The following is a 25,221-nucleotide window of genomic DNA, read 5'->3' on the forward strand; positions in this document are numbered from 1 at the left end:
TGTTTCTCTTAACCCACAAAAAACACAACCTTCTTTGATATTAGAGTTAATAACTGAGACAAACGCATTGACAGCAACAGCCCCTTTCAGGATTCTCCACTGTAGATCTCCTGATTTTTTCATCAATGGTGGTTTATATAAAACCCTCCAAAATGGTTTGACTTCATTTCCAATCTCAAATTTCTCTCTCCAGACATTATCACTTTTCTCACACAATGTGGACTTGTACATTATTTTAACATAACATTTGTAAATCACTTTTCCACTTATTTCTTCTAACAATAGATTCTGAAGTCCATTCAAATTTAACAAAGTACCAGACATGTCTTTTAAATCGGGTGTAATCCAGTGCTTGGGAAAAGGATCTCTCAAAACTTTTAAGCAATGTCAATTCCTCTGCTGTCAGCTTATTCCTCCATAATTCCAAGATTGTTGAGGTTTGTCTCATTGATTTTTGTCCCAGTAAAGATGCCACAGCCACAATGTCCTTCAATTCAGATCCAGCCACTTTATTCATGTGACCAAGCTTTACAGTTTGAGTGTCACACAATCTCTGAAATAGATTTGGCACTTGATCTGTAATGTCCAAACGAGCCCCCTTAACTAGCGGCTCCTCTAACAACCAGAACAGAGAAGTAGCATTTTCTGGTCTTTTAATAATGAAAGATCCCCACACTTTAAACAGTCCTTGATAGAATGAAGATAGCCGACTCAATTGTAGCTTTTTGGTATCAGTGAGGAACAAAGCAGTATCTAATCCAAGTCCATCCACTCTGTGAAGAATGTTTTTCACAACTTCTCTCCATATCACATCCACAGAGCCTGTTAAAAACTTCTGAATGAACTGGAACTGGAATGTTGCATATCTGCTTGACAGAGACACCAAACCTTGTCCTCCCTCCTCCACTGGCAAAAAAAGCACACTTTGAGGGACCCAGTGCAGCCTGTCCCAAAAGAAGTCCACTAATATTGTTTGTAAACATGATAATAATCCTGTGGGAGGTTCCACACATGAGAGCTTATGCCACATATTTGAAGCTATTAAATTGTTCAGTATTAGTACTCTCCCTCTAAAAGATAGTTGAGAGTGAATACATTTCCATTTCTTCAGTCTGCCCTCCATTTTTTCTATAATCCCATCCCAGTTTTTCTGCTGCACTGATTCATCTCCAAGATGCACACCTAAATACTTAAGGCCCCCCCTTTTCCAATTCAACCCACCAGGTAAAATTGGTAAACCATTCTTCCATTTACCTTTTATCAGTGCATCACTCTTCTCCCAATTCACTCTTGCAGCAGAAATTACACCAAATTCACTAACAGTTGATGCCAAATTAATAACATCTTTATTTCCATTAATTAAGATCATGACATCATCTGCATAGGCAGATATTTGGTATTGAGGACTGTGATTCCTTAACTTAAAACCTTGAATACAAGAACGCAACTTGTTTAACATTGGTTCTATTGCCAAGGAATATAACATTCCAGAAAGTGCACATCCCTGCCTTACACCTCTCCCAATTTTAAAAGGGGCACTCAAACCACCATTGATCTTCAGTACGCTCTCAATGTCTTTGTACAATACCTTAATCATTCCACTAAAATTAGACCCAGAACCAAAAGCATCAAGCGTATTCCAAAGATATTGATGCTCTATTCGATCAAAAGCTTTTTCTTGATCAATTGAAATAAAACCTATATCAAGATCAAGACAGCCAGAGACATCCAAAATATCTCTGATAAGACTAATGTTATTCATAATCGACCTTCCGGGTATACAATAGGTCTGGTCAGAAGGAACCACTTGCCCCATCACATCTTTTAATCTATTAGCCAAATTCTTAGAAAAAAATCTTTAAGTCTGTAGAAAGTAAACTTACAGGTCGCCAATTCTTAATTTCCTGCAAATCACCTTTCTTTGGCAGTAAAGTGACCACCGCCCTCCTACAACTTAGAGGGAGTGAACCCACAGCTAAACTTTCATTTAAAACATCCAAGAGGTCTTCGCCCATCACTCCCCAAAAGGCCTTATAAAACTCAACGGAGAGGCCATCAATACCTGGTGCTTTACCAGTCTTCATATCTTTCAAAGCATTTAAAAGCTCCTGCTCCGTGAGAGGCTTCTCAAGTTTACCTACAGAGTCCTGAGTAATTTTTTTTGAGCCATCATAAAACTTAGCAGATAATTCCTCATTCTCTTTATATTCACTACTATATAACTCAGCATAGAATTGTACAGCCCTTTTCCTGATACTTGTGGGTTCTTTCAATTCCTGCCCATTCTCTGTTCGAATAGAGTGAATAAATCGACTCTGCCCATTCTTCCGTTCTAGGCCAAAAAAAAAACCTTGATGGGGCATCCATTTGTGTGAGCATCTGATACCGTGATCTAACCAGAGCCCCTTGTGTCTTTATACCCAGGAGGTCTGTAAGAGAAGACTTCTTACATTTAAGAGCATCAAGACATTTCTCCAGTAATTTCAACCAACTTTTGTAAGTCAGTAATCTCAGATTCAAGTTTTCTCATTGAGTGCATAATATCCCTAGAGACATTGAAAGCGTACTGCTGACATAATGCCTTAATTTCCACCTTCCCACAATCCCACCACTGTCTTAAATCAATAAAACTATTTTTCCTACTTTTAAATATTTCCCAAAAATTACAAAACACACTCCTAAAATTCATATCACCCAACAAAGATGTATTAAAATGCCAGTAAGCACTCTTAATTTTAACATTTGCTATAAATACTTCACATAACACCAAACAATGATCCGTAAAACCATCTGGCACAATTAAACACTTTTTAACAACATTAAAATGATATCTAAAACAATAAAACCTATCAAGCCTGGCCATTGAAATACCATTATCTCTGGAGTGTGACCATGTATACTGCTTATTGTTATTATTCAGTTCCCTCCACACATCACACAAACTGTGGGTTTCAATCAATTCACGCATTACATGACTTGAAACAGTATGAGGTTCCAAATGGTTCCTATCAAGAGCATCATTTTCCGTACAGTTAAAATCCCCTCCCAAAAAAAGATAATCATCCTGATTACAACTTTGTAAAAAAACACTTACCTCTTTAAGGAAGGCAATTCTTTCAGTACTATTTGTAGGAGCATATAGATTTAGAAAAACAAAATTAAATTTTTCAAATTTTGCTTGTAAAACTAATAACCTACCAGATACCATTTTCTTTATTTCACATGAAATTGGCAAAAACCTCTTTGCAAAAAGAATGGCCACTCCGCCTTTTATGGAGCTCAAATGTGAGAGGTACACTGCCCCTTCCCATTCTTTCTGCCAATCAATTTCATTCAAGCGATCACTGTGTGTTTCCTGTATAAAAATTACATCAATATTCTTCTGGGTTATTAGTTCAAATAATAGTGCTCTTTTTTTAATATCTCTTGCACCATTCAAATTAAAGGTACCCACTTTTATTGTACTCATTAGATTACATAGTTTTAAACAACATATTAAAGCACACAGTAACTTAAGAATAAAAAACCTATGTAGTTTCAAATACATCTTCATTCTTTAATTCCAACTTCACTTTAGAGACAAATTTCTTCAATCTATATATCTCCTGTACTGTGAATTGTTCTTCTCCTTCCCCCCTCATCAACATCACAACTGATTCAATGAATGTTTTCCGGTCTTGAAAATAATCTACAACCTGGACATTCTTCATATTCTTTGTCTTTTGTAAGAAATTTCTCACTTTTGCAAAAGTATAACTTTGCTGGACCTTCTCATTGTTATCATCAACAGCTTCACTATCAGAATCGTCCACTGCACTATTTTCAGTCTCATCACTCTTTCCAGCTTGTTTATCCGTCACCATTTCATCGCTTTTTTTTCTCGGGGATTTCCTCCCGTTTTCTCTTACTAGAGGGTGTTTTAAACAAAGCCTCATCCTTTTCAAACTCAGTATTTTTATTCTCCTCAGCCAAGATACATTCAGCTACAGCTATAACAGTCTCAGTGGTCACATTTGTTTCACTTTCATCCTCATTTTCTATATCTCCTACAACAACATCCATGTCTTCAACCCCGCTAACATCAACACTCTTACTGTTTTCACCATCTTCACGCTGCTTTCGCACATTCATCGTAGCATCAACAACGCTAGTCTGCTCCACTTTGCTACTACCGGCATTTTCATTTACCAACACAGCAGCCTCCGCTCCCTCAATCCTCGCAGGGCACGCTCGCTTGGTGTGACCTTCCATTCCGCAGGTAAAGCACTTCATTGTATCGGAAGACGCAAAAATGACAATCAAAACCGTCAATCCGAAATTTGAATGCCATATTCATTTCATCCTCGGCTTTGTTTAAAACCATATACACTTACCGTCTAAAACAAACAACATGTTTGAGCAATGGAGACTTACAACCGAGCGGTATTTTTTTCATTTGCGACATGATTTTGCCATGCCGAGACAACTCTGCTACTAGCACCTCATCCTTAATAAAAGGTGGAACATTGGAGAGGATTATTCTTTTAGCTGGTTGTATTAACGGTACAACAGAAACCAGTGTATCTTGGATCATAACTCCACTTTGCACAACACTATTCACCTTCTCTATAACGTCCAAAAAAATAACCACAGCGCCATTTGTTCGGGACCCAGACACAATGCTATCATAACCGACAGCCTTCTCAACAGCCAAGGCACAATCTTCAACCGAACAATTAAAAGCGGGCACAACTTTAATGCCATGCCTGCGTGAAAGTTGGTCGAAACTTTGACCGAGCGCCGCCGGCATCGCCATAGTCACCTGGCAAACGCCGGCCTACGGCGTCCTCTCCCTTTACACTTCACACAATAAATACTCCTCTACTAACTAAATCAAAACTTTAAGACAACGAACACCAAGACACTTGTGAACAAACAGTGTGAGAAAAGCAGGAAAAAAGAGAAAAAAGTTCACCCTCACCACAGCGTTCTCTCACCCACACGCACCTCGCAACACTCACTCTGCGCATGTGCACGAAACGAGAGAGAGAGAGAGAGAAGAGAGAGAAAGAATGTGTGTGTGTGAGTGTGTGTGTGAGAGAGAGAGAGAGAGAGAGAGTGTGTGTGTGTGTGTGTGTGAGAGAGAGAGAGAGAGGCTTAAAACATATTTATTTGAACATTAATTATTTTCATTCCAATACTTCATCCAAAATTCTACAAACCAATAAATAATTTAAAATACAAAAAAAAAAACAATCAATACAGATTACAGCCCTTTCATTACATCTTTAAAACCAACATTTCATCCTCCCCGACCTCACACAGAAAACTCCCCACTGACCACATTGCAGAAGAGTTTAAAATATTATTAACTAATTTGAAGTAAGCAAACTCAATTTTAATAAGAGCAGCCACCATCCCCTTCAGAACTCTCTCTGCATCAACTGAACCAGTTCCTAAGATCCTATTTTTCCGAGTCCTCCAAATTGCCATCTTGGCTGTTCCCAAAATGTAATTTAACAAAACCACTTTTCTTCGATCACAGACTTTGTACTTTGGGCCACTAATAAAAACTTTATAGGAAAATTCCTCTCCCACACTTTCAAAACAAATCTCTAAAAAATAAAAAAGGCCTCTTAATCTATCACACTAGATAAACAAATGTTCAACCGTTTCTTCCGTTCCGCAAAAAAGGCATTCCCTCCCTACTTCTGGATTCAGGTGCGCCACATGTCTGTTCGTAGCTATTATACCATACATCAGTTTTCACTGTAAATCTGCTGTACGTTTCTCAATGGGAGGCTTATACAGAGATCTCCAGCATCCTCTGAAGTCTGACCCAAACACTTCTGTCCACCTCCATGTTTTAACTCTTCTTAAAACAGTTTGATGAGACACTTTAACACACACAATGTATAATGCCTTTTTGCCAATGTCTTGAAATAATCCCGACTCTGGAGTTTTAAAGGACACAAAAGTATCTTCATTATTCGGACTCTCCTGTGCAGCAGAGACCCGAATTGCTGGAAAACTATAGCTCCTTCCCTGCGAAGGCGTTCCCAATGATTCTCGACAGGCTCTAGGCAGTGCTGAGCGTACTTCCTTCAACATCTGATCAAAGAGGCATAAAGAACGTATTCCTGTCTTGCGCTGAATTGAAGCTGCTGTCCTCCACCCACTGTCGTCCCTTAGATGTTCGATCTTCGTACATCCCGCTTTGACCATACAGTTCCTCACTCTGCTTGAAGACAAAATGTTTGTTTGTATCAAAGAATTATGAAACAGTGGTTCACCCATAATCCAGTCCTGTGGTCGCAAAATCTCTCTGGTCACAGAAAAAGTCATGTTCCACACTTTTAGCATGGATTGGTAGAATGAAGTAAAATGATTCAAATCCAGCTCATTAACTTTCAGTAAAAACAGCTGCTTGTCATATCCCAGGTTTGATGCTCTTCTCAACAGAGCTCATGCCACATTTGTCCACCCCACGTCCTCCTCGTACAACAGTCTCTTCGCTGCTTGTAATCGAGAGGTGTGGATCCTGCTCCTTATGTTGATCAGACTTTGTCCCCCCTCTTGAGTTGGAAGGTACAGAGCTGGTGCAGGAATCCAATGCTGTCCTGACCAAAAGAACTCCACCAATTTTCTCTGAATGCTTTTAACAATGTCATCTGGTGGCTCTAAAACATTGAGTCTGTGCCATAACATGGAGGCGGCCAGGTTATTTGTAACCAACACTCTGATTTACCATATAAATCAGCATAAAAATCCATTGCCATTTTCCTCATTTCTGTTGGGTTTGAGGTTAATGTTCCATTTTCCTTGCGCAGGCTTTTGTTGTGCAGTTTTTCGCTCTAGATTAAAAAAGTAAGAAGTGGGAGAGTCCATGTCTTTGATGGAAGAAATTCTTGCTCTAATTAAGGCGCCCTTTACTCTTTCCTCTAAGATAGCTCTTAATTCAAGTTTCCTATTCCTTAAATCGTTAGATACACTCAAAACATTTACATCCATCACATTTTCTATTCCAATTATTTCTTTCTTTTTAATACACACAGTAGTATTGTAGGAAAAATGTTGACAAAAAACCTTTATCTGTGTTTTCCCCACCTCGCACCATTGTGTCATTGTTTCAAAATTACCTTTGTTCAACTTCCACAATTTCCAAAAATCACCAAATTTTTCAGAAAAAGACCTGTCCGGCAGCAGTTTTGTATTGAAGTGCCAATAATACCTGGGCCGTTCTAAAGTAGTGATGTTAAAATCTATGGTTGCAATATGATGATCTGAAAAACCGTTAGGGGAAATATTAGCATGAGATACTCTATTCATACTTGTTTTACTAATATATATTCTATCTAATCTTGCTCCAGTTACATTGGAGTCTAATATTTTAACCCATGTATACTGTTTTACTTTCTTGTTCATATTCCTCCACACATCCATCAACTCAAACACTTTAATGATATTCTGGAGAGCCTTACTAGACAGTGGATCAGGCTCTTCTCTATTCCTGTCTAAGAGAAAATCTGTGGTGCAGTTCCAATCCCCACCCATTATTATGCAGGAATCATTATCACATTTTCTTAATGCACTCTGCAACTTCTTAAACAATTCCACACGATCTGATCCATTGTTTGGAGCATAAACATTTATAAAAATACATTTTAAATCATTTATTTCTCCAGCAACCATTAAAACTCTACCCTTTTCTATTTCTTCAGTTACAAAAATTTTAAAATTCAAATTCTTTGAGAAAACAATAGCTACTCCAGCACTCAGATTTAATCCGTGACTGAAGACGCTCTCCCCCTCCACCATCTACACCACTCTACTTCATTTTGACAATCTGTACGTGTTTCTTGCAAAAAAGAAACATTTACATTCTTAATTTTAATTAATTCAGCAATCAAAGCTCTCTTGCTCTTGTCTCTCCATCCGATAATATTTAAAGAGGCTACCCTTATCATCTCCATAGAAAATATAAAGATATAGAAAAGAGAGACAGAAAGAAATAAAGAATATAGTAAAGTCATCTTGAGTGATGTATAAACCATTGATTCAATTATCTGAATTTACGTTTTATAGGGGTTTTATCCCTTCGCAGTTTTGCAAGAAACTTTTTTAAACGAAATCTCTTTCTCTGACTGAGTTCATCTTCTCCAACCTTCCTCTGCCAATAACGAACAGAGGTCTCAAACCTCTTCAGATCAGAAAAATAATTCTGCACATCAATAGATTTTCCAAAGGTTTCATCCAAGAATTTATTCATTTCCTCTAGTGAATAAACCTGCTCACAGCTTTTTTGAGAAACATCTGACACGTCTGAAAAATCAGACAACACACCACCATCATCATCATCGTCATCATCATCATCCATTTATTTCCTCAACCATTTCTGACTGCACCTTCTTAATCGAGGATACAATCTTTCTTCTTTCCAAACCGATTGTGTCATCCTCCGTCTGGCCTGTATTCACTGAGTGTGAACTCTCCCCAGTATCACCCTGCTCAGACCCCTGTACCACAACACTGCTCTCAACAGTCACATCAGTCACAACATTAACTTCCTTCATTTTCAACTGTTTTATCTTACTACCAGAAGCTTCCTCTGTATCTTTTTCATTATTCGGGAAAGAATCTTTTATTATCAATCCTTCCTTCCAATTCGATTCCACGTTCTGATCCTCATTATTCACTGCTGCTTCATTTGGTACATTATTCTTTTGCACTTCATTTTCCTTCGTCTTGTCTGAAATATTGCTAGGGCCTGCTTCATTCTCAGACTCAACTCTATGAGGAAAGACAGCCGAACATGTCCAACAGTCCCGCACTCGTAACACCGCATCTCTCCCGTGCTCGCGTACATCATGTACGACTTGCCCTCAAACACACAGCGAAAGGAAATGTTGAGCGTCGGTTCATTTAAAAACATGTACACCTGCCGCCTAAACGACAACACATGTTTTAAAGCAGCATTTTTACAACCCAGTGGAACCGTTCTAATTCCACTTCAAAGCTCTCGCTCAATATCTGCATCCGGAATAAAAGTCGGAACATTAGAAACCGCCACCTTCATTGTGATTGAAACTAACGGTTGAACAGGAACAAATGAGCCACTTACCGAAATCCCACTCTCCATCAAAACATGAACCAGATTTTCTTCTTTCAGAAATATCACTATGGCCTTGGTTATCCTAGACGTCGAGATGATATTATCATGTCCCACGCGTTCTGCCACGTCCAGTAACACGTCTTCTACCGGCGCACCTGCCTGAGTCACACACCTGATCCCGTGCCGGAGCGACAGACCTGACGCCTGCACACTCGTGTGAGTGTGAGATGCCATCCTAACTCTGACACGCCACAACTCCCACGGAAAACAAACTCAGAGTTTTGTTTTGTTTTTTTTTTCCTTTTTTTTCTTTTTAAATTTAAAAAATTGAATACGAAAAAATAAAAAGCAAGAAACGGTGAAAGTTTTTTTTTTTTTTAGACAATTTCCTCTCACCTAGATCACCCTCCCATGCAATCCCTTCCCACTTCCCAGCATGCACCAGAGAGAGAGAGAGAGTGTGTGTGTGTGTGTGAGAGAGAGAGAGAGAGAAAGAGAGAGAGAGAATGTGTGTGTGTGAGTGTGTGTGAGAGAGAGAGTGTGTGTGTGTGTGTGTGTGTGTGTGTGTGTGTGAGAGAGAGAGAGAGAGAGATAATGTGTGTGTGTGTGTGAGAGAGAGAGAGTGTGAGAGTGTGTGTGTGTGTGTGAGAGAGAGAGAGAGAAAGAGAGAGAGAGAATGTGTGTGTGTGAGTGTGTGTGAGAGAGAGAGAGTGAGAGAGAGAGAGAGAGAGAATGTGTGTGTGTGAGTGTGTGTGAGAGAGAGAGAGTGTGTGTGTGTGTGTGAGAGAGAGAGAGAGAGAGAGAGTGAGAGAGAGTGTGTGTGTGTGTGTGTGAGAGAGAGAGACAGAGAATGTGTGTGTGTGTGAGAGAGAGAGAGCGTGAGAGTGTGTGTGTGTGTGATCGTGTGTGTGAGAGAGAGAGAGAGAGAGTGTGTGTGTCTCTGTGTGTGTGTGTGAGAGAGAGAGAGAAAATGTGTGTGTGTGTGTGTGTGTGAGTGTGTGTGTGTGTGTGAGAGAGAGAGAGAGAGAGAGAGAGAGAGTGTGTGTGTGGTGAGAGTGTGTGTGTGTGTGATCGTGGTGTTTCATTTTTAAATTAAAGATAATGTGCTGAAATGTGTCTCTGCTCGTGTTATATATCATGTTATTGTTTCTCTTCTCAGGATTTTGTGAAGAATATTTGTGGTTCTGATCATTTCTGGATTGGTTTGACTGATGTTGAAGAGGAGAACAGATGGAAATGGGTTGATGGCAGCAACAGCAACATCACCTCTGGGTGAGAAATCACTGAACTGAACTGATTATTATCTAATAAATGATCGTCTCAGTCAGTATCATATCACACAGAAAGCAGCTCTGATCTAACTCTGATCTGTTGATGCAGGTTCTGGAAGTCTGGAGAACATAAACAGCCAGACGACTATCAGGGAAATGAAGACTGTGCTAACACTCGTTCATCAGGATGGTTTGATACTAAATGTGATAGTAGTGTTAAATGGATCTGTGAGAAGAGTATCCTTAAATAAATTATACATTATAATAAAAATGTACATATATGCATTATGAACAAATAAATATGTCGGTAATTTACCTTTTTTTTAATGGCACATTAATTAGGTTATTCTGTAAAAACAAATAAAAAATGATTAACATTATAATATTAAAATTTTCATATAAGACTTTTTAAAATCATTTTGTTTTGAATTTTTAGATCTGAACTAAAATCTGAATTTGAAAAACAACAGCGATGTTTCTACAGACTGAAATAAAATCAGAAATACACTGATATAATAGAAATATTCATAAAAACAGCATTGATCCAATATTGTTAACCAAAATGATCATGATTTTAGGAGTATTACTCAGTACATCAGTAAAGTTTGATGTGAAATGTGACTCTTGCAGCTTTTTTGTAATTACAGTACGACAATAAACATGATTTACTTGTTTTCAAAAACTGGTTTATTTCCTGAACCACGTGAAGATGAATATAAATGGAAAGTTGCATAAACAGCTTCTAATATTTGACTGAGAATATGAACAATAGTCTGACTGTAGAAATCAGGATATGATCTAACAAGTACATCTTCTTTATAAACACTTTCTAGCATCAGTATGATCGGTACATCACCAAATATAAGGAGAGTCATTCGTTATCACTATATGAAACTATTACATGTTATTTATTTATAACATCTTTATGACTGTTTGTTTTCTGCTAGTGAAAGAAACAATTGCTTACACAACAAGCCCAGATTATACCCCAAAATGACTGACAGTTCCTTTAAAGTCCAGCCTCATTAAAGTGAGTGAATAATGGACTGAAGGAAGAGCATCAGATGCAGTCGCTGCTAAAAACTGTTCATCCGTCTGAACTTCTGATGTAACGTAACATGTAACATGGTTATTAATGGTCATTGTGTTTTTGAGGAATACCTGAGGGAAGGGAAGGAGTTATTGTGATATAATATATTCATTTGAACCTTGTTTACCACACCAAGCGTTGTTGAAGATCAAGTTCCTTTCTGCATAAATACTGACCACACAAACACAGATGAGGAGCACAAGTCCACTCCAGGAGAGAAACTAGTGTTCTTCATGACACCAAAACCAAAAGAAAATTACAACCTGCAAAATGCAGAGAGGAAATGGAAAAAGGGCTTTGCAAATATTGACGTAACTGTAACACTTGTCTAATTTTTTTATTCATTGTGTTTTAGTTGTCGTTTGACCTCAGTCTGTTTAGTCACTCATTCTGTTCACCTCTTATAGTTTCAGTGTATTTATGACCTTCAGGTTTTGTGTAAGTCAGTCTGTGTGTGTGTGTGTGTGTGTGTGTGTGTGTGTGTGTGTGTGTGTGTGTGTGTGTGTGTGAAGGGGAGGATTTTCTGAAGGTATTTTTGAGTCAAAACGACTGAACACCTGTGACAGTGTGTTTGTAGTTGTAGATAAAAGCCACACATGTGTATCAGTAAGTTTGAAGTCACAGAAAGAAATGTTTTAAGAGTTGCAAACCTGTAGACTTTCTTTCTCTCCCACAAACACAACACAACAGTTACACCTTCTCAAATTCTTCATTGCAGGTGCACAAATCCTATTCTACAGATCACAAATTAAGAAACTCGTACGCTCACATTATTGATACAATTGCTATTTTTTTAAACTATTTTAATGTACAAACATGGAGCTTTACACTTTTTTACATTGTAGCATTTATTTGAATTACTGAGAGAGACTTTTAGTAATTACATTTTGTGTGATAGAGATAAATCTATATCTGTCAGGTAGGACTCGGGACACAGATGTAAAGGTGAATTCAGAACTGTGTTTATTAGAATAAGGTTTCAGGTGCTCAGTGTTTTCAGTTCCTCAGTGCACGGTGAAGCGTCGATCTTCTAGTGCAGGCTTGTATGTTATTCACATGGTGAACTTCGTCCATGAAGCTTTGGAAGATGGAGGGGCGTTTACTAGGCCATACGGCATCATCAAATATTCGTAGTGTCCAGCAGGGGTGATGAAAGCCGTTTTCCACTCATCTCCCTCTCTTATTCTGACCAGGTTGTATGCGCTCCGTAAGTCCAGTTTTGTGAAGATACGGGCATCCCGGAGCTGTTTGAGGGAAGATGGGATTAATGGAAGAGGATAGCTAAACTTTACTGTTATTTTATTCATATTTTATTCTGTAGTCGATGCATGGTCTCTATCCTCCATCCTTCTTAGGAACAAAGAAGAAACTGGCCACTGCTGGAGAGGTGGATGGCCGGATGTAACCTTGTTTTAGGGCTTCCTCCACGTATTCTTTCATAGCCTCTTGTTCAGGGATGGATAGGGAATAACTTGACCCCTTCGGGATGGTCTCTCCTGGGACCAGATTAATAACGCAATCCCATGGGCCGTGTGGCAGAAGCTTGGAGGCTGCTAGGGGGTCCAAAACATCTGCAAATGAGGCATAACAAGGTGGGACATTGACAGTCTGGTTCTCCTTGGGACTTTCAATGGACGTGGAATTAACTGGCATCGTGACAGACTGATTATCAGCATTGGACATGGGACGACTTGGGCGTTTTGACAGTATATATTCATAGAAAGTTGACTGGAAGTAAAAGGTGTGGTAGAAAAAGGTGCACAAGCAACAGATTGTCAGGGAAGACTGATTCAAGAACTTGGGAGAGCTTCACAAGGAGTGGACTAAAGAGAGTCACCACACTCAGACGTCTTCAGGAAAAGAGCTACAGCTCTCACATTCCTAGAACCAAGCCACTCCTGAACCAGAGAATAACGTCTGAAGCATCTCACCTGGGGTAAGGAGGACAAGAACTGGACTGTTGCTCAGTGACCCACAGTCCTCTTTTCAGATGAAAGTAAATTTAGCATTTCATTTGGAAATCAACATCTGGAGTCTGGAGGAAGACTGGAGAGGCACAGAATTCAAAGCCCAATGTGAAGTTTTTACAGTCAGAGGTGATTTGGGAGCCGTGACGTCTGCTGGTGTTGCTCCATTGTGCCAACTCACCTGACCTGGACCTCAGAGAGGATCTATGGGGTATTGTGAAGAGGAAGAGAAGTAACATCTGACAAACAATACAGAGGAGCTGAAGGCCACTATCAAAGAAACCGGGGCTTCAGTAACACCTCAGCAGAGCCACAGACTGAGGTTGTATTTGAGTATTGAGTGCACAGTTAAACCTACTTTGGATTTTAATTTTACTTTTTCTTTCAGAGTTTACTACTTGTAATTTTTGGTGGAAGTCGCCATCAGAATTAAAACAAAAAACTCTTAAAATATTTCAGTCTGTGATTCTAGAATATAAGAAAATTTGCTTTTTTAATTAAATTAAAAAACTTTTCCATGACATTTCAATTTTTTTGAGATGCACATGTATAAGATCACTATGGTTACAGCTACAGGCACAATTGAGGCAGCTACCAGCTCCTCGTAGGACCCCGGGGTCAGGAGTCATAGCACACACACACACACACACACGCACACACACACACAATCTGCATCTGCCCTGACCCGAATCTTTAGCACCAAAACAAACACACCCATACCCCAACAGGACCTGCTATGGTGGCCGAGAGAGAAAACATGCTGCAAATGACAAAAATACCTGTAAATTATGAAAAACATCATCAGTTTGACAACACGTGCTGCAAATACTCACAATACAAACAAATAAAGACATTTAATATTTAAATATGGCTGGGACATTATTTATCAATGTTTGCTCTTTGTTTATTTTAACAATCCTGGTCATAGATTCCTTAGCTTTATATATATATATATATATATATATATATATATATATATATATATATATATATATATATATATTAGTCTAAATAAGCTGACTACACAATTACTGTAACTGTGAAAGGTTATGTAAGCTGGCTAACTTACTTTTACAACTTACCTTACAAAAACTAAACATAGCCTGTGGTTTTATGTCATTAATAACTCACCCTCATGTCGTTCCAAACCAGTAAGACCTCTGTTCATCTTCTGGACACAGTTTAAGATATTTTGCAGAATGTGATTTCTCCCGAAGGGGACTCTAAAATGTTAGAGCCACCAGCCTCGTGTATACAGTGTGGTTGTGCTTCAGGTGATCCTTGAAAGAGTCCCAGCTCCAGGTCCTTTCTGACGCCGTCCCCTCCACTCTCTCCCACCTGTGCACTTTCTGAAACAAAAACATCAAAAATAAATCCTTATAAAATATCAACTTTGATATAGTAAAATACATTTAACTGAAAACTGAATGCAAAATAAATCACAAAATATTTTAACTTTACAGTTCAGCAACATTAAACACTTATTTAATGTATTCAGATGAAAGTTTACAATATTAATAAATTATTCACAAGCAGTGTTTTCAAAGCCCCCAGTTACACTGCTTTAATCAGAACACTAACATTACAGTGTAGTAAAATAAGTAAAATCTAATTCAGTTCATTTTTATTAACTAAGTACAATCAAAACCTATCACAAAAGATCAATGTATCTTTAGCAGAAGTGACAGTGCAGTGAAGCAGATGGACAGTTTCTTACCAATGTTTCAAGAATAATCTGCATCCTGTCACGCTGTCTGGTCTCTGTTTCCCTGAGTCTCCACTAGTGGTCTCACTTCCCCATAGGCACCTCACCGTAGGCACTACAATTCCCACTAAGTCTTGTCCCTTCATCACAGTAATTGCACTCCTGTTAATTGCACTCAGGTGTATTCACTTGTTAGTCATTATGCTCCCTTTATTAACCAGTCCTTTTCTGTTTGTCTGCATGGAGTCCTCACTTTCCATCACCTAGTTTCCTCGCGTTCCTAGTCTTCAAGTTCCTGTTCCTGTTCCGAGCAGTTTTATTCTAATAAGAATATTAATTGTTGTGAGACACTTTACCACGGTAAATACAGTTTGAACATTAACACTACATTGCGCTTACAGGTAAATGAAAACTTAAAGTTTAAATTAAGTTACATAACTGTACTGTACTTAAATGTAAAAAAAAAAACCTTACTCAAAGATTAAATTAAAATCTATTAACATTATTATTTAATTGAGTGATTCCTGTGTAACCACTAGAGAGGGGCCTGAAACTGAGAACCAATCCTAATTCATTTTTAAATTAATTTTCATTAATTCATTTAAATTGTACCAAAATTTTCAATTATATTTTTCAGAAAACACTTTGAAACTATTATAAGAATAAAACACACACACACACATATATAAAACACCCCTAATGCATGGGATTCATATCAGGAAAATGTGGAAAAATCTCTAAAAGACAGACATAATTATCATAAGTGTTTCCATTTTCTCTTGTTTTAGGACTCTTCTGGAGAAAGTGAGTCTGCTGGGTAAAGACTTAAAAACATACCAAGTTAGTAGACAAATTTTTTTCTGAAATTAATTGTGCTGTTGTTGTTATCAGGCATGGTTTATTTGCTAAGTATCCTGGGACAGGTGAGGGGGCCTTTAAAAAATGGTTACATTACAGTTTTTCAAGTGCGGTGACAGTGGAACGAGGAACATGTCAAACACTCTGGAGACGACTCTGTACGATGAACCACTTACAGACAGAAGAGAAACACCAGGGTCTGGACTGTGGCACTTCTCAGAAGATCCTCCAGCTCTGTCAGGGCCTCGCTGCTCAGAACAACACCATTAAACACCCGTCCAGCACTGACACATTCAGCTTTATCCTGCAGTACAGGGGTCTGCTCTGATTTAGAGAAAGAAGGAAAAGAGAAATTGTTTAGAGCTATGACAACGTAATTAGTACAAGAAATATTGAGATACTTTAGTAAACTACATTTAGTAACTACTAATAACACATTGGGGAAAAACTACTAGTCGTCATATTTAAAACCTTTGCTAAAGGGATAGTTCACCCAAAAATGGAACATGGAACAACTTAAGGGTGAATAAATGATCACAGAATTTTATTTTTGGCTGAACTATCCTTCAGTTAAAAGTATCATCTTGCATACTCTTATATACAGTACTTAAGGTATTGAGAGTAAAAGTAAAGGTTTGTACAGTATTTTCCTGAAAAATAATTTGTCAGGATGGTTGTGCATTAATATTACTTCTGCATTACTTTGTGTGTTGCAGTTTACTTCTAATTATGTTCAAGGTTATTAAATCTAAAGTTGTTTACTAAATATACTGTTGGGTAGTCTACAATTATTATCTACAATAATGCATCTTGTTGTAAAAGACCATATTTTTGTAGTGCTGCTGTCCTGTGAAGAAAAAAAACCCTTAGGTCTTTATATTTGTACGAGTGTACTTAACGAATGTACTTCCTTACAGTCCACCTCTGATAATTTAGAAAATGAAAGTAACAACATTTATTGTCAGAATATTGATAAGTTATTGCTAACTATATGAGAGACTGCATCTGCAGGACTCGGACTGGTCAAACAGAGCACTTTGTCCCGAAAATTATACTAAAGCAAAATCTTGAGTAGTTATTGTCTGATGAACATTAAAAACTGTCTGCGGAGGTTGAGTCGTCCTGCAGCCAGCCCCCGCCGGCTGCTCATTGTTCTAAAAAAAATACCGTAGTCTGTAGGCAGCGACAGTGATGCACGCGTACAGGAGTGATTGACAGTTCAGGCACTGTGTACAAAAAATAAGTTTAAGCTCATTAGCGTTAGCATTACAGAAAGGTCTGATTTACACACTGTTACAACAGTCATTGTTTGTGGGTTGTTTTCTTGTTTTGTTTTTTACAATGACATGAGTTCATAATTTTAATGTTGTTGTTTCTTGTGCCAGACTAAAGAGTAATGACAGACGGTTGATCTTTGAATAAAAATGTGTTTAGTTAAGGTTTGAAATTCATTATCTTTATTATAGGCTACGAAAGTCTAATATCATAAGCTCCCCATCCCGTCACCCCTCCCGAATTTCAGCCAATCTAATCTGGTCACCCTAATCAGTGTGTGTGTGTGTGTGTGTGTGTGTATTTTGTAGTGTTTCATATGTATCATCACATTCTTCAAGTAATCTCCAAGCCAGAAAGATGTAATCCGACAAAGGACGCAGCAAACCCGTGTAATTTACCTGGCTTCGGTCTTGGCTGAGTCTGAGGTACATCACCTTCTCCACTTTGACATAAAACATGAAAACAAAACAGAGCAGTTCTGGCTCCTCCTATCCTGACAGGATTCTCCTCTCGTCAGTGCTCCTCTCGCACCGTTGCTATGCGACAGAGCACTAATCAGAAACACCTGGTGGCAGATTAAGGAAATCCTGTGAAGGGTGAGGATCTCATACACTTTGGAGGACCCTTCGTACACTTCGGAGACCTGGTCTTTGAAGTCCATGGCCTTCTCAGTGTGCACAAAAAAAGTGGAAAAGCACCTGAGGTCTCATTAATAAAACACTCTGTAGATTTCATCCTAAAAGTGTACATAGGTACAAAACAAGATTTTTCGTACCAAAAAAGGTTTCAGATTTATAAAATTCGTGTGCCAGAACCTGCACAAAACCCCTTTTTTTTTTCAAATCCCAGTCATGGGAAAATTGTGCGTACGTACATCTCCATCTCGTCTCCTCCCCGAAATAACCATATAGGGACGAATGGAATTCACTGGAAAACTGTGTGTTTTTTTATTACATTTTATTTTTTATTTTTATTATGTACAAAATGTGAGACGGCATATGGTGAGAGTCATTGCGGAAGCAATAAGACAGGTTTTCTTAACATTATGGCAGTCAAGCAGATTCAACCTCTCCTTCCATCCCTCCATTTTTAGGGTCCGGGTGATGAAGGTGTGGTTTCATGAAAATGAAATGTTTTCCTTGTGCTAATAAACAGTGACTCAAAGAAGAAGCAAAAAGTAGTTTCTACATGCTTTCCTCATCAAAAACATCTAAACATCATCAAATGTCTCCCCATATTTCATTATGTTTTTAAATTCATCCAGTGTTTTCAGGTGAGCTGCAGGAAAGGTAATTGTTAGAAAACACACAGTGATGTTGAAGTCCTTCTGCTCATGGGGAAGAACAGGCTTGTGTCTCTGGCCCGTTATCCTCTACATAACTTTACCTGCTTCATCTTCTTAAAAACAGAAGAAAAGTTGCAGTGGAATGAAAACAAGATTAACAGAACTTTAATTATGTTGTGTCATTATAATAGTACAAACCACAATTCTCAACTTCCTGTAACTTTTTGTTATTTACTATACTACATTTAATAAGATAACAAATGCAGTTAAAATAAAAATACAAATGTACTCCCGAAGTTAAAACATTACTAAATAGACCATGCATATTTTAACTTCTCGGTGAGCAGGAAGAGTTCGTGATCTGTGACGTCCCACGCTCATAATCTCCAGAGCAAAGACACTGGAAACAGCACTCACGATGGTCCTCCTTGTGCTCCACTGACAGACATCATTTCTCCTGCACTTCTAATACCACACTGGATAAAACATCACCTTAAATCAACCACAAATGTTTATCAATGTGAAAAGTGTAAACTGATCAAATCTTGCATATCTGAAGTAGTTACGCTCCAAGCTGTTGAGAGAATAGACTGGATTTTCCTCTTTTTTATCTACACCATAAACCGTTTGTTTCAGTCTCTACAAACATTTCTAGACCGCAACAAATACAAACTATTTAAACTCTGATCTGACAAAATGTCTGCTTTAAAATAGAAAACATTTTATAATTTTTAATATTAATTAAACCTTTTCAGTGGCGAGTTTAAAATATTCCAGCGGTCCCCAGAGTGAGTTTTTTTAAGGCGACCGATATTTTAGAATGTTCCCCCTTACTGTTTCCATGGTTTTTTTTACTAGTATTTATGTATATTTAAATGTCCTAAACCTAAAATATGCATTATGTGGTTAATACCACTGCATAGCTTTGATAATATGACAAGATCAGTGCACGTCTCTCTCTGTCTCAGCTCCAGATAACGCGTGAGAACACAGTTTGGATTTGACAGTTGTGTGACGTCACCGAACGTTGTAAATCCCGTCTGTGGGACCAGACTCAGAGGGGCACGGAAATAAGAATCACATGTGTGGGACCGTACCGCTCAAAAGGTTAAAACAATTGTCTATACTTTAATTGAATCCAAACTGTGTACATATTTAATCTTAAAAGGCAAGAATAACAACTAAGTTAGGTAAAAAGCCCAGAACTGCTTTTCTGATTGATATGACGCAAACAATGATAACCATTTGTACATTCTCTAACATGCATATTTTAGATTCACAATTCATTTAAAAGCCTCTGGTCTGTAAAAAAGGTAAATATCAATACATCCTCCTGTTTTTACACTGTATTGCGCTCTTGTGGCAGCATGTATATGTAAATTCATTCTCTGGAGCAGGAAGGGCTTAGAACGGGAGTTATAAAGGATCCCCGATAACGGCTCTCACAAACACTGCTCAGGCGTTACAGGCAAGATGAAATGAAAATTAAATCCATAATTTTCTGTAGACAGTCGGATGCCTTCAGAAATACAGTGATATAAAAACACCCGCGCCAGGTTTCGACTTCAGCATGTGGAGTTCTCATGTTTATTCAACGAAGTCAAAGCCTTTTGGGAAATCTGTTTGTGTTTTGATAATGTGGCGGTATTTGGTATGGGTGTCTGTCTTTAAAGTGTTTTGTTAGTTTGGCATTTTCCTCTTTTTGATGTTGCAGCGTCTCAGTGCTTTTATGTAAAAAAGCTCATCTGCACGCCTTTCGGAGAGATCAAGAACCCGGTTGGCCGGGTACTCGGTACCACAGGTACTTAAAAAAACCTGGTACCATAACATTTTCATTTTTTCAGTACCAACTTGGTACCGAAGTACTGGGTCTTTTGACAACACTAATACTGAAGGTATGGAGGACATAAAATGCTAGAATATTACCCATTCATTGAATTTAATCAAAGGTGTACTCATAACAAAATTGGTTAATTTACTTAATTAATAGATATTAATGATATACCTTTCTTGATTTTATTAAGTGTATATTTAATAAATTAACATTTTACTAAGGCTGCCCCCTAATAGTCGACAAGAAGAGGCTTGGTCGACCAATAATTTATTAGTCACTTATTCTATAGTCACAGTAAAAAAATTAAAATCCATAAGTGAAGTCACATGGTCCATGACTAACAGACTGTTAATGACTAGTCTATGGTAATACAATAACAATTCATTGGGCAGAACATCCAAATTCTCGCCTTTCATTCATCAAACTCAAATATGACTTGTCATCTGAAATATACGGTGGCCAAGAAGGGTCACAACATGTACAAACGCCACAACAACTACATTTTCAGAAAACACCTCCAAATTCAGAAAACACATACAAATGCCACAACAACTACATATTCAGAAAACAACTTCGTCGATTTCACATCACGTACGCTGCAAATATTCACAGCACGAGCAAATAGGGAAACGAACTGCAAACTGCGAAGACACAACGGAAATGTTTCCAGGGGGGGCCATAATCAGTGACGGACCCGCATCCATCCGGTTGTCTTCGCGCTTCTGAATGTGCGCTTTTGTTGCTTATGGCTACAAGACGTAAGTGTTTCTCTTTTATTATGACAGACTTGTCGATGTGATCTGATACCGTGTTTTCAACATATTATCCCCATAACGTATTAGTCCACTGCCAACGCTGTTAGCTGGAAACTAGCTCGCTAGCTCGCTTCTGGTCACTAAATAGATGCATTACTGGCGTTTGTACATTGTTGTCCTGATATCTGAACTATTTATTTTTCAGATTGAAATGTTCTGTCCGTTTTGTGCTGTGCAACTGGGGGAACGCTCCCAAGTTTTGCCCGTCGTGTGGTATGAACGTGGGGTTCCTTACGGAGCGTCCATCCACGTCATCAAGCGTAGGCCATGGGCCTACAGGTAACATCCCCTTGTTGTTCTCCTATTCCACTGTGCTGCATTGAATTGTCGTCCCGTGGTTTTAGCTGTCAGAAAGGCGACAATTTATCAACCAATCTCAAATCATAGCTATAATGAATCTGTGTGTGTTAGTGAATGAGACAAGTATCCAAGGAAGAGCAGCTCAATTCATGAGGTTCAGGGAAGTTAAAGAGGCTGAGAGGAGGACCTTTTCAAAGGCTAAAAAGAAACCAAACATTACGATCAAGGTAAGCAAATATGGAGGTTTAAGGTCACAATGTGAATATTACACAGTCTTAAACATGTTTTTTTCCTCCTCCTTTTTTCTTATTTATGTAGATATCGATTGGCATAATGACCAGAACAAAATATGGGTTAAAACCTATAAGGGGGAAAACCTTGCCATTAAATGTTGAACCCCTGTGGTCATCAAAACAAATTTTGCCAGCTGCTATAAAAAAACAGCGAGATTTTAATCAAGACACAATGTACGATGGAGAATATGTCCTGGTCTATCCTGATGACTCTCAGGTACAAAATATACCAGGCACAGACAGACCCTTTGTCCTTGAACATTATAAAGAGGCCATTGGAAAGGCTTACCAGAGGATCGTACTGTACATCTGCCCCCTTCAGGATTTGAGTAAGTATCGAAGTACATGTATGTAAAATAATAATAATAATTGCTAATGGTTGGTTATTGAGTGAGTTCTTAATTTAATTTGAGCTGGTTGAAAAATTGCTATATATTTTGCGTATACCTAGCCTAATAACGATGCATCATTTTCTCTTTTCCAAGGTCATGGAGACGACTCATCTTCAGAATCTGATGATGAAGCATTTGCTAGGCTTCCACTGAAAATGTAAGTTTCTCGCGCCATTTTGAGACCTGTGCTAGCGATTTTTTAATATTTAGATATTTCACAGCATTCTTTTTTTATTATTATTGCTAAAAGGAATAGATTGAGCATGTTGTGCTCTTTAAATCATATTAACAATTACTTATGTTATGATTTAAATAAAATGATTCAAATTATTTGTTTTTTTTAGTTTACCAAAACAATGTCCACCAACAATGTCCAGGCCATCTGATGGGCAAGTATGTATTATTCTGTAATGTTATTAAGTTTATGTTAATGATGTGGTGATGTAATTATTGTTCATTTGTTTGGTGTTATCTCTACTTTCATCAACAGGCCAACGGAGCAGGAGCAGAACCAAAAAACAACACATCATGTGACTCCTACAAGTAAGTCACAATGGATTAAAATTGTTCTCTTCATTGCAGTAATACTTTTGGCTCTATCAACTGCTGAATGTAATGGATTACAGTACCAAGTAAAACACATTTTTTACTGTAATTTCACAACCGTCTTGTTTTAGTATTTCATTGTTCCTTTAATCCACAGCACATATACCAAGATCTATGCCCCAGTTGTCATTGACAGCAGTTGCTCTGATGTTGAGGACGTAGAGAACTTTCAGGAGGAAGACAGGTACTTTGATAGAAATAATGCTGTCAACCTTTTTTCTTCTTTCTCTCTAATGACATATTAAATAGTTCAAGCTACATTGGGCATTTATTTACCTTGTTTCTGTTGCCATACAATTATTAAAGTAAATATTTACATTGTATTTATTTTTTTACTTACCCCTTAACAGAAAAAAACAATCTGTCAGAAATTATAGAAAGCTTGCAATGTGTGCTTCATGCTTATCCCCATCACATTTAATTACACTCTCATGGTGTTATCACTGTAACGGACCCATAAAAGATTTATATTTTAATTATCCGCATAAAAGGCAGTGTTAATGTTTTTCTTTCTTGTGTTGCAGAGACACTGATATTGGACTGACGGCTGCAGACGTTCTGTCAAATCTGTCATTCAACATTAACACAATGAGCTGTAGCAGGTTTAATATAAACCGTGCTAATGTCTGGGATGGTGCTCTGAGGGGATTCAAACGTTCCTCATTTGACCCCACCTGTAGCCTTTTGGTCAAATTCACAGATGACATCGGGCAAACAGAGGAGGCTGTGGACACAGGAGGGCCTACGCGGGAATTTCTTACACTCTTGATGGACGCCATTAAAACCAGTAGATTTTTTGAAGGCAAAGATGATGGCAAATACCTGTCATTTGATAGCAAAGGTAATTTGCTTTTTGTCACTTTTTTTGACAGTATTATAAATCAATGTGAACTAACTGTGGAACATTGCCATTGTTAGCTGCAGAAGGTGATGAGTATATCCAGGTTGGAAGAATGGTTGCTGTCTCTATTGTACATGGTGGTCCAGGGCCTCGATGCTTTTCCCCAAGCTTCTACCAGTACCTGGTTGGTAAAGTGAAGACCATTGAGGCCCCAATTGAGGATATACCTGATACTGAAGTCAGGAATGTTCTCCTTGAGGTAATTATGTGTTTCTAAGCATATTCAAGAAAAAAAATATTTTTTTTTATTTTGATGAACAATCAACAATATGGACACCTCAGTAGCTTGAAAAGCCAGTGTGATACTGGAATAAAGCCAGTGACTTCCATGCTTTGTCACTAATATGTACAGTTTAAATTCCAAACAATACAGACTCCTGTCAAAGAGAAATTTAAAATATTCTATAGTCTCATCCTTTGTGACATGTATAATGTAATTTTGTCTATTCAATGTTTTTATTTTACTCTAGATTAGGAATGCTAGAACATTGAAGGAACTCGTAGAACTCGCAGATAAGCACTCCAGCATGCTTCAGACAGCAGGATGCTATCGATGCCTGAGGACACTGGGGGATAAGGAAAAGGTTGTGGATGGTTACATCCAGTGGTACTTCACCTACCGCAACCATGTTTCCTTCCAGAGGTAGGTCACATTGACTACTTTGTAAGTATTCAAACGAGAATTTGAATGAAACTTAAATGAGTGTCTATCAAATAGTTAAGTCAAAAGTGAGTCCTACTGGCAATAGCACTAATAACCCAACCCGGTTATAGGTTCAAGGATGGCCTGGCTACCCTCAACTTTTCAACGCTCTGGAACAGCATCCCTCCATTTTCCTGCCCTACATGTGTTACAGAGCGGAAGACCTGACAGCCGAGATTGTAGAGTCACTGTTCCATCCACAATTGAGCCCAACTGGTAGCTCAAATCGGCATGAGGAGGAGAGAGTGCTTGGCTACTGGCTGGACTACTTAATCGCTGTAAAAGGTATAATTTTCTTTACGTTGTTTAAAGTGAAGTCCTCAAATGGATGATAAATCTTAATGTTTCATTACTCCCAACCCCCACAGAGGACGGGTCAGGGATGTCTCTGCAGGACATTCTAATGTTTGCAACAGGCCTGAAAGAAATCCCAGCAGCAAAATTAATACCACAGCCTCAACTCACATTCCAGAAACACGCAAGGTTTCCTGAGGCTAATGTCTGCGCTAACACAATAAAACTCCCGATCTTACCCTCATATGAAATCTTTGAGGAAGCCATGAATTATGGAATCAAGAACGCCCCTGGATTTGGGCTTCATTGAGGTGTCAATCAGAAATTAACGTTCATGGCAAATTTGCATTACTGTTGTTACTGTTTGCATTGCACTTTACTGTTTGCACTTTTACATTGTTTGCAGAAATCCAATTATTTTTTTATAAGAAAAGTTGCACGTTTCTCTATTTGGAAACTTTTTGTGGCAGATTTGCTCTTACTGTTCGCACTTTACTGTTTGTCAGTACTGTCACAGTTTAAAGAAATAAAATCATTTATA

At 38.2% G+C, this 25,221-nt stretch overlaps 3 protein-coding genes across 3 annotated transcripts in view; all 3 read left to right on the forward strand.

Moving 5' to 3' along the window:
* Positions 1 to 25,221, forward strand: part of LOC113063326 (nesprin-2-like) — a 603,140-nt gene that overhangs the window by 217,958 nt on the left and 359,961 nt on the right. The gene's annotated exons all lie outside the window — the stretch shown is intronic.
* Positions 1 to 25,221, forward strand: part of LOC113063332 (CD209 antigen-like protein C) — an 89,611-nt gene that overhangs the window by 4,854 nt on the left and 59,536 nt on the right. The gene's annotated exons all lie outside the window — the stretch shown is intronic.
* LOC113063337 (uncharacterized) lies at positions 20,898 to 22,230 on the forward strand. The gene is made up of 4 exons (XM_026233660.1): positions 20,898 to 21,134; positions 21,337 to 21,470; positions 21,603 to 21,718; positions 21,810 to 22,230. The coding sequence occupies exons 1-4, from the start codon at positions 21,103 to 21,105 to the stop codon at positions 22,137 to 22,139; spliced, it is 612 nt and encodes a 203-aa protein (XP_026089445.1). The 5' UTR covers positions 20,898 to 21,102; the 3' UTR covers positions 22,140 to 22,230.

Source organism: Carassius auratus, chromosome 45 (assembly GCF_003368295.1).
Source record: "Carassius auratus strain Wakin chromosome 45, ASM336829v1, whole genome shotgun sequence".
Lineage (NCBI taxonomy): Eukaryota > Metazoa > Chordata > Actinopteri > Cypriniformes > Cyprinidae > Carassius > Carassius auratus.

Excerpts from the sequence above, each read along its gene's own strand:
- LOC113063337 (XM_026233660.1), top strand. The coding sequence starts at position 21,103 with ATGTGCGCTTTTGTTGCTTATGGCTACAAGAC. Across the intron at positions 21,471-21,602 it reads CGTAGGCCATGGGCCTACAG|TGAATGAGACAAGTATCCAA; the intron begins GTAACATCCCCT and ends TGTGTGTGTTAG. Across the intron at positions 21,719-21,809 it reads AACCAAACATTACGATCAAG|ATATCGATTGGCATAATGAC; the intron begins GTAAGCAAATAT and ends TTATTTATGTAG.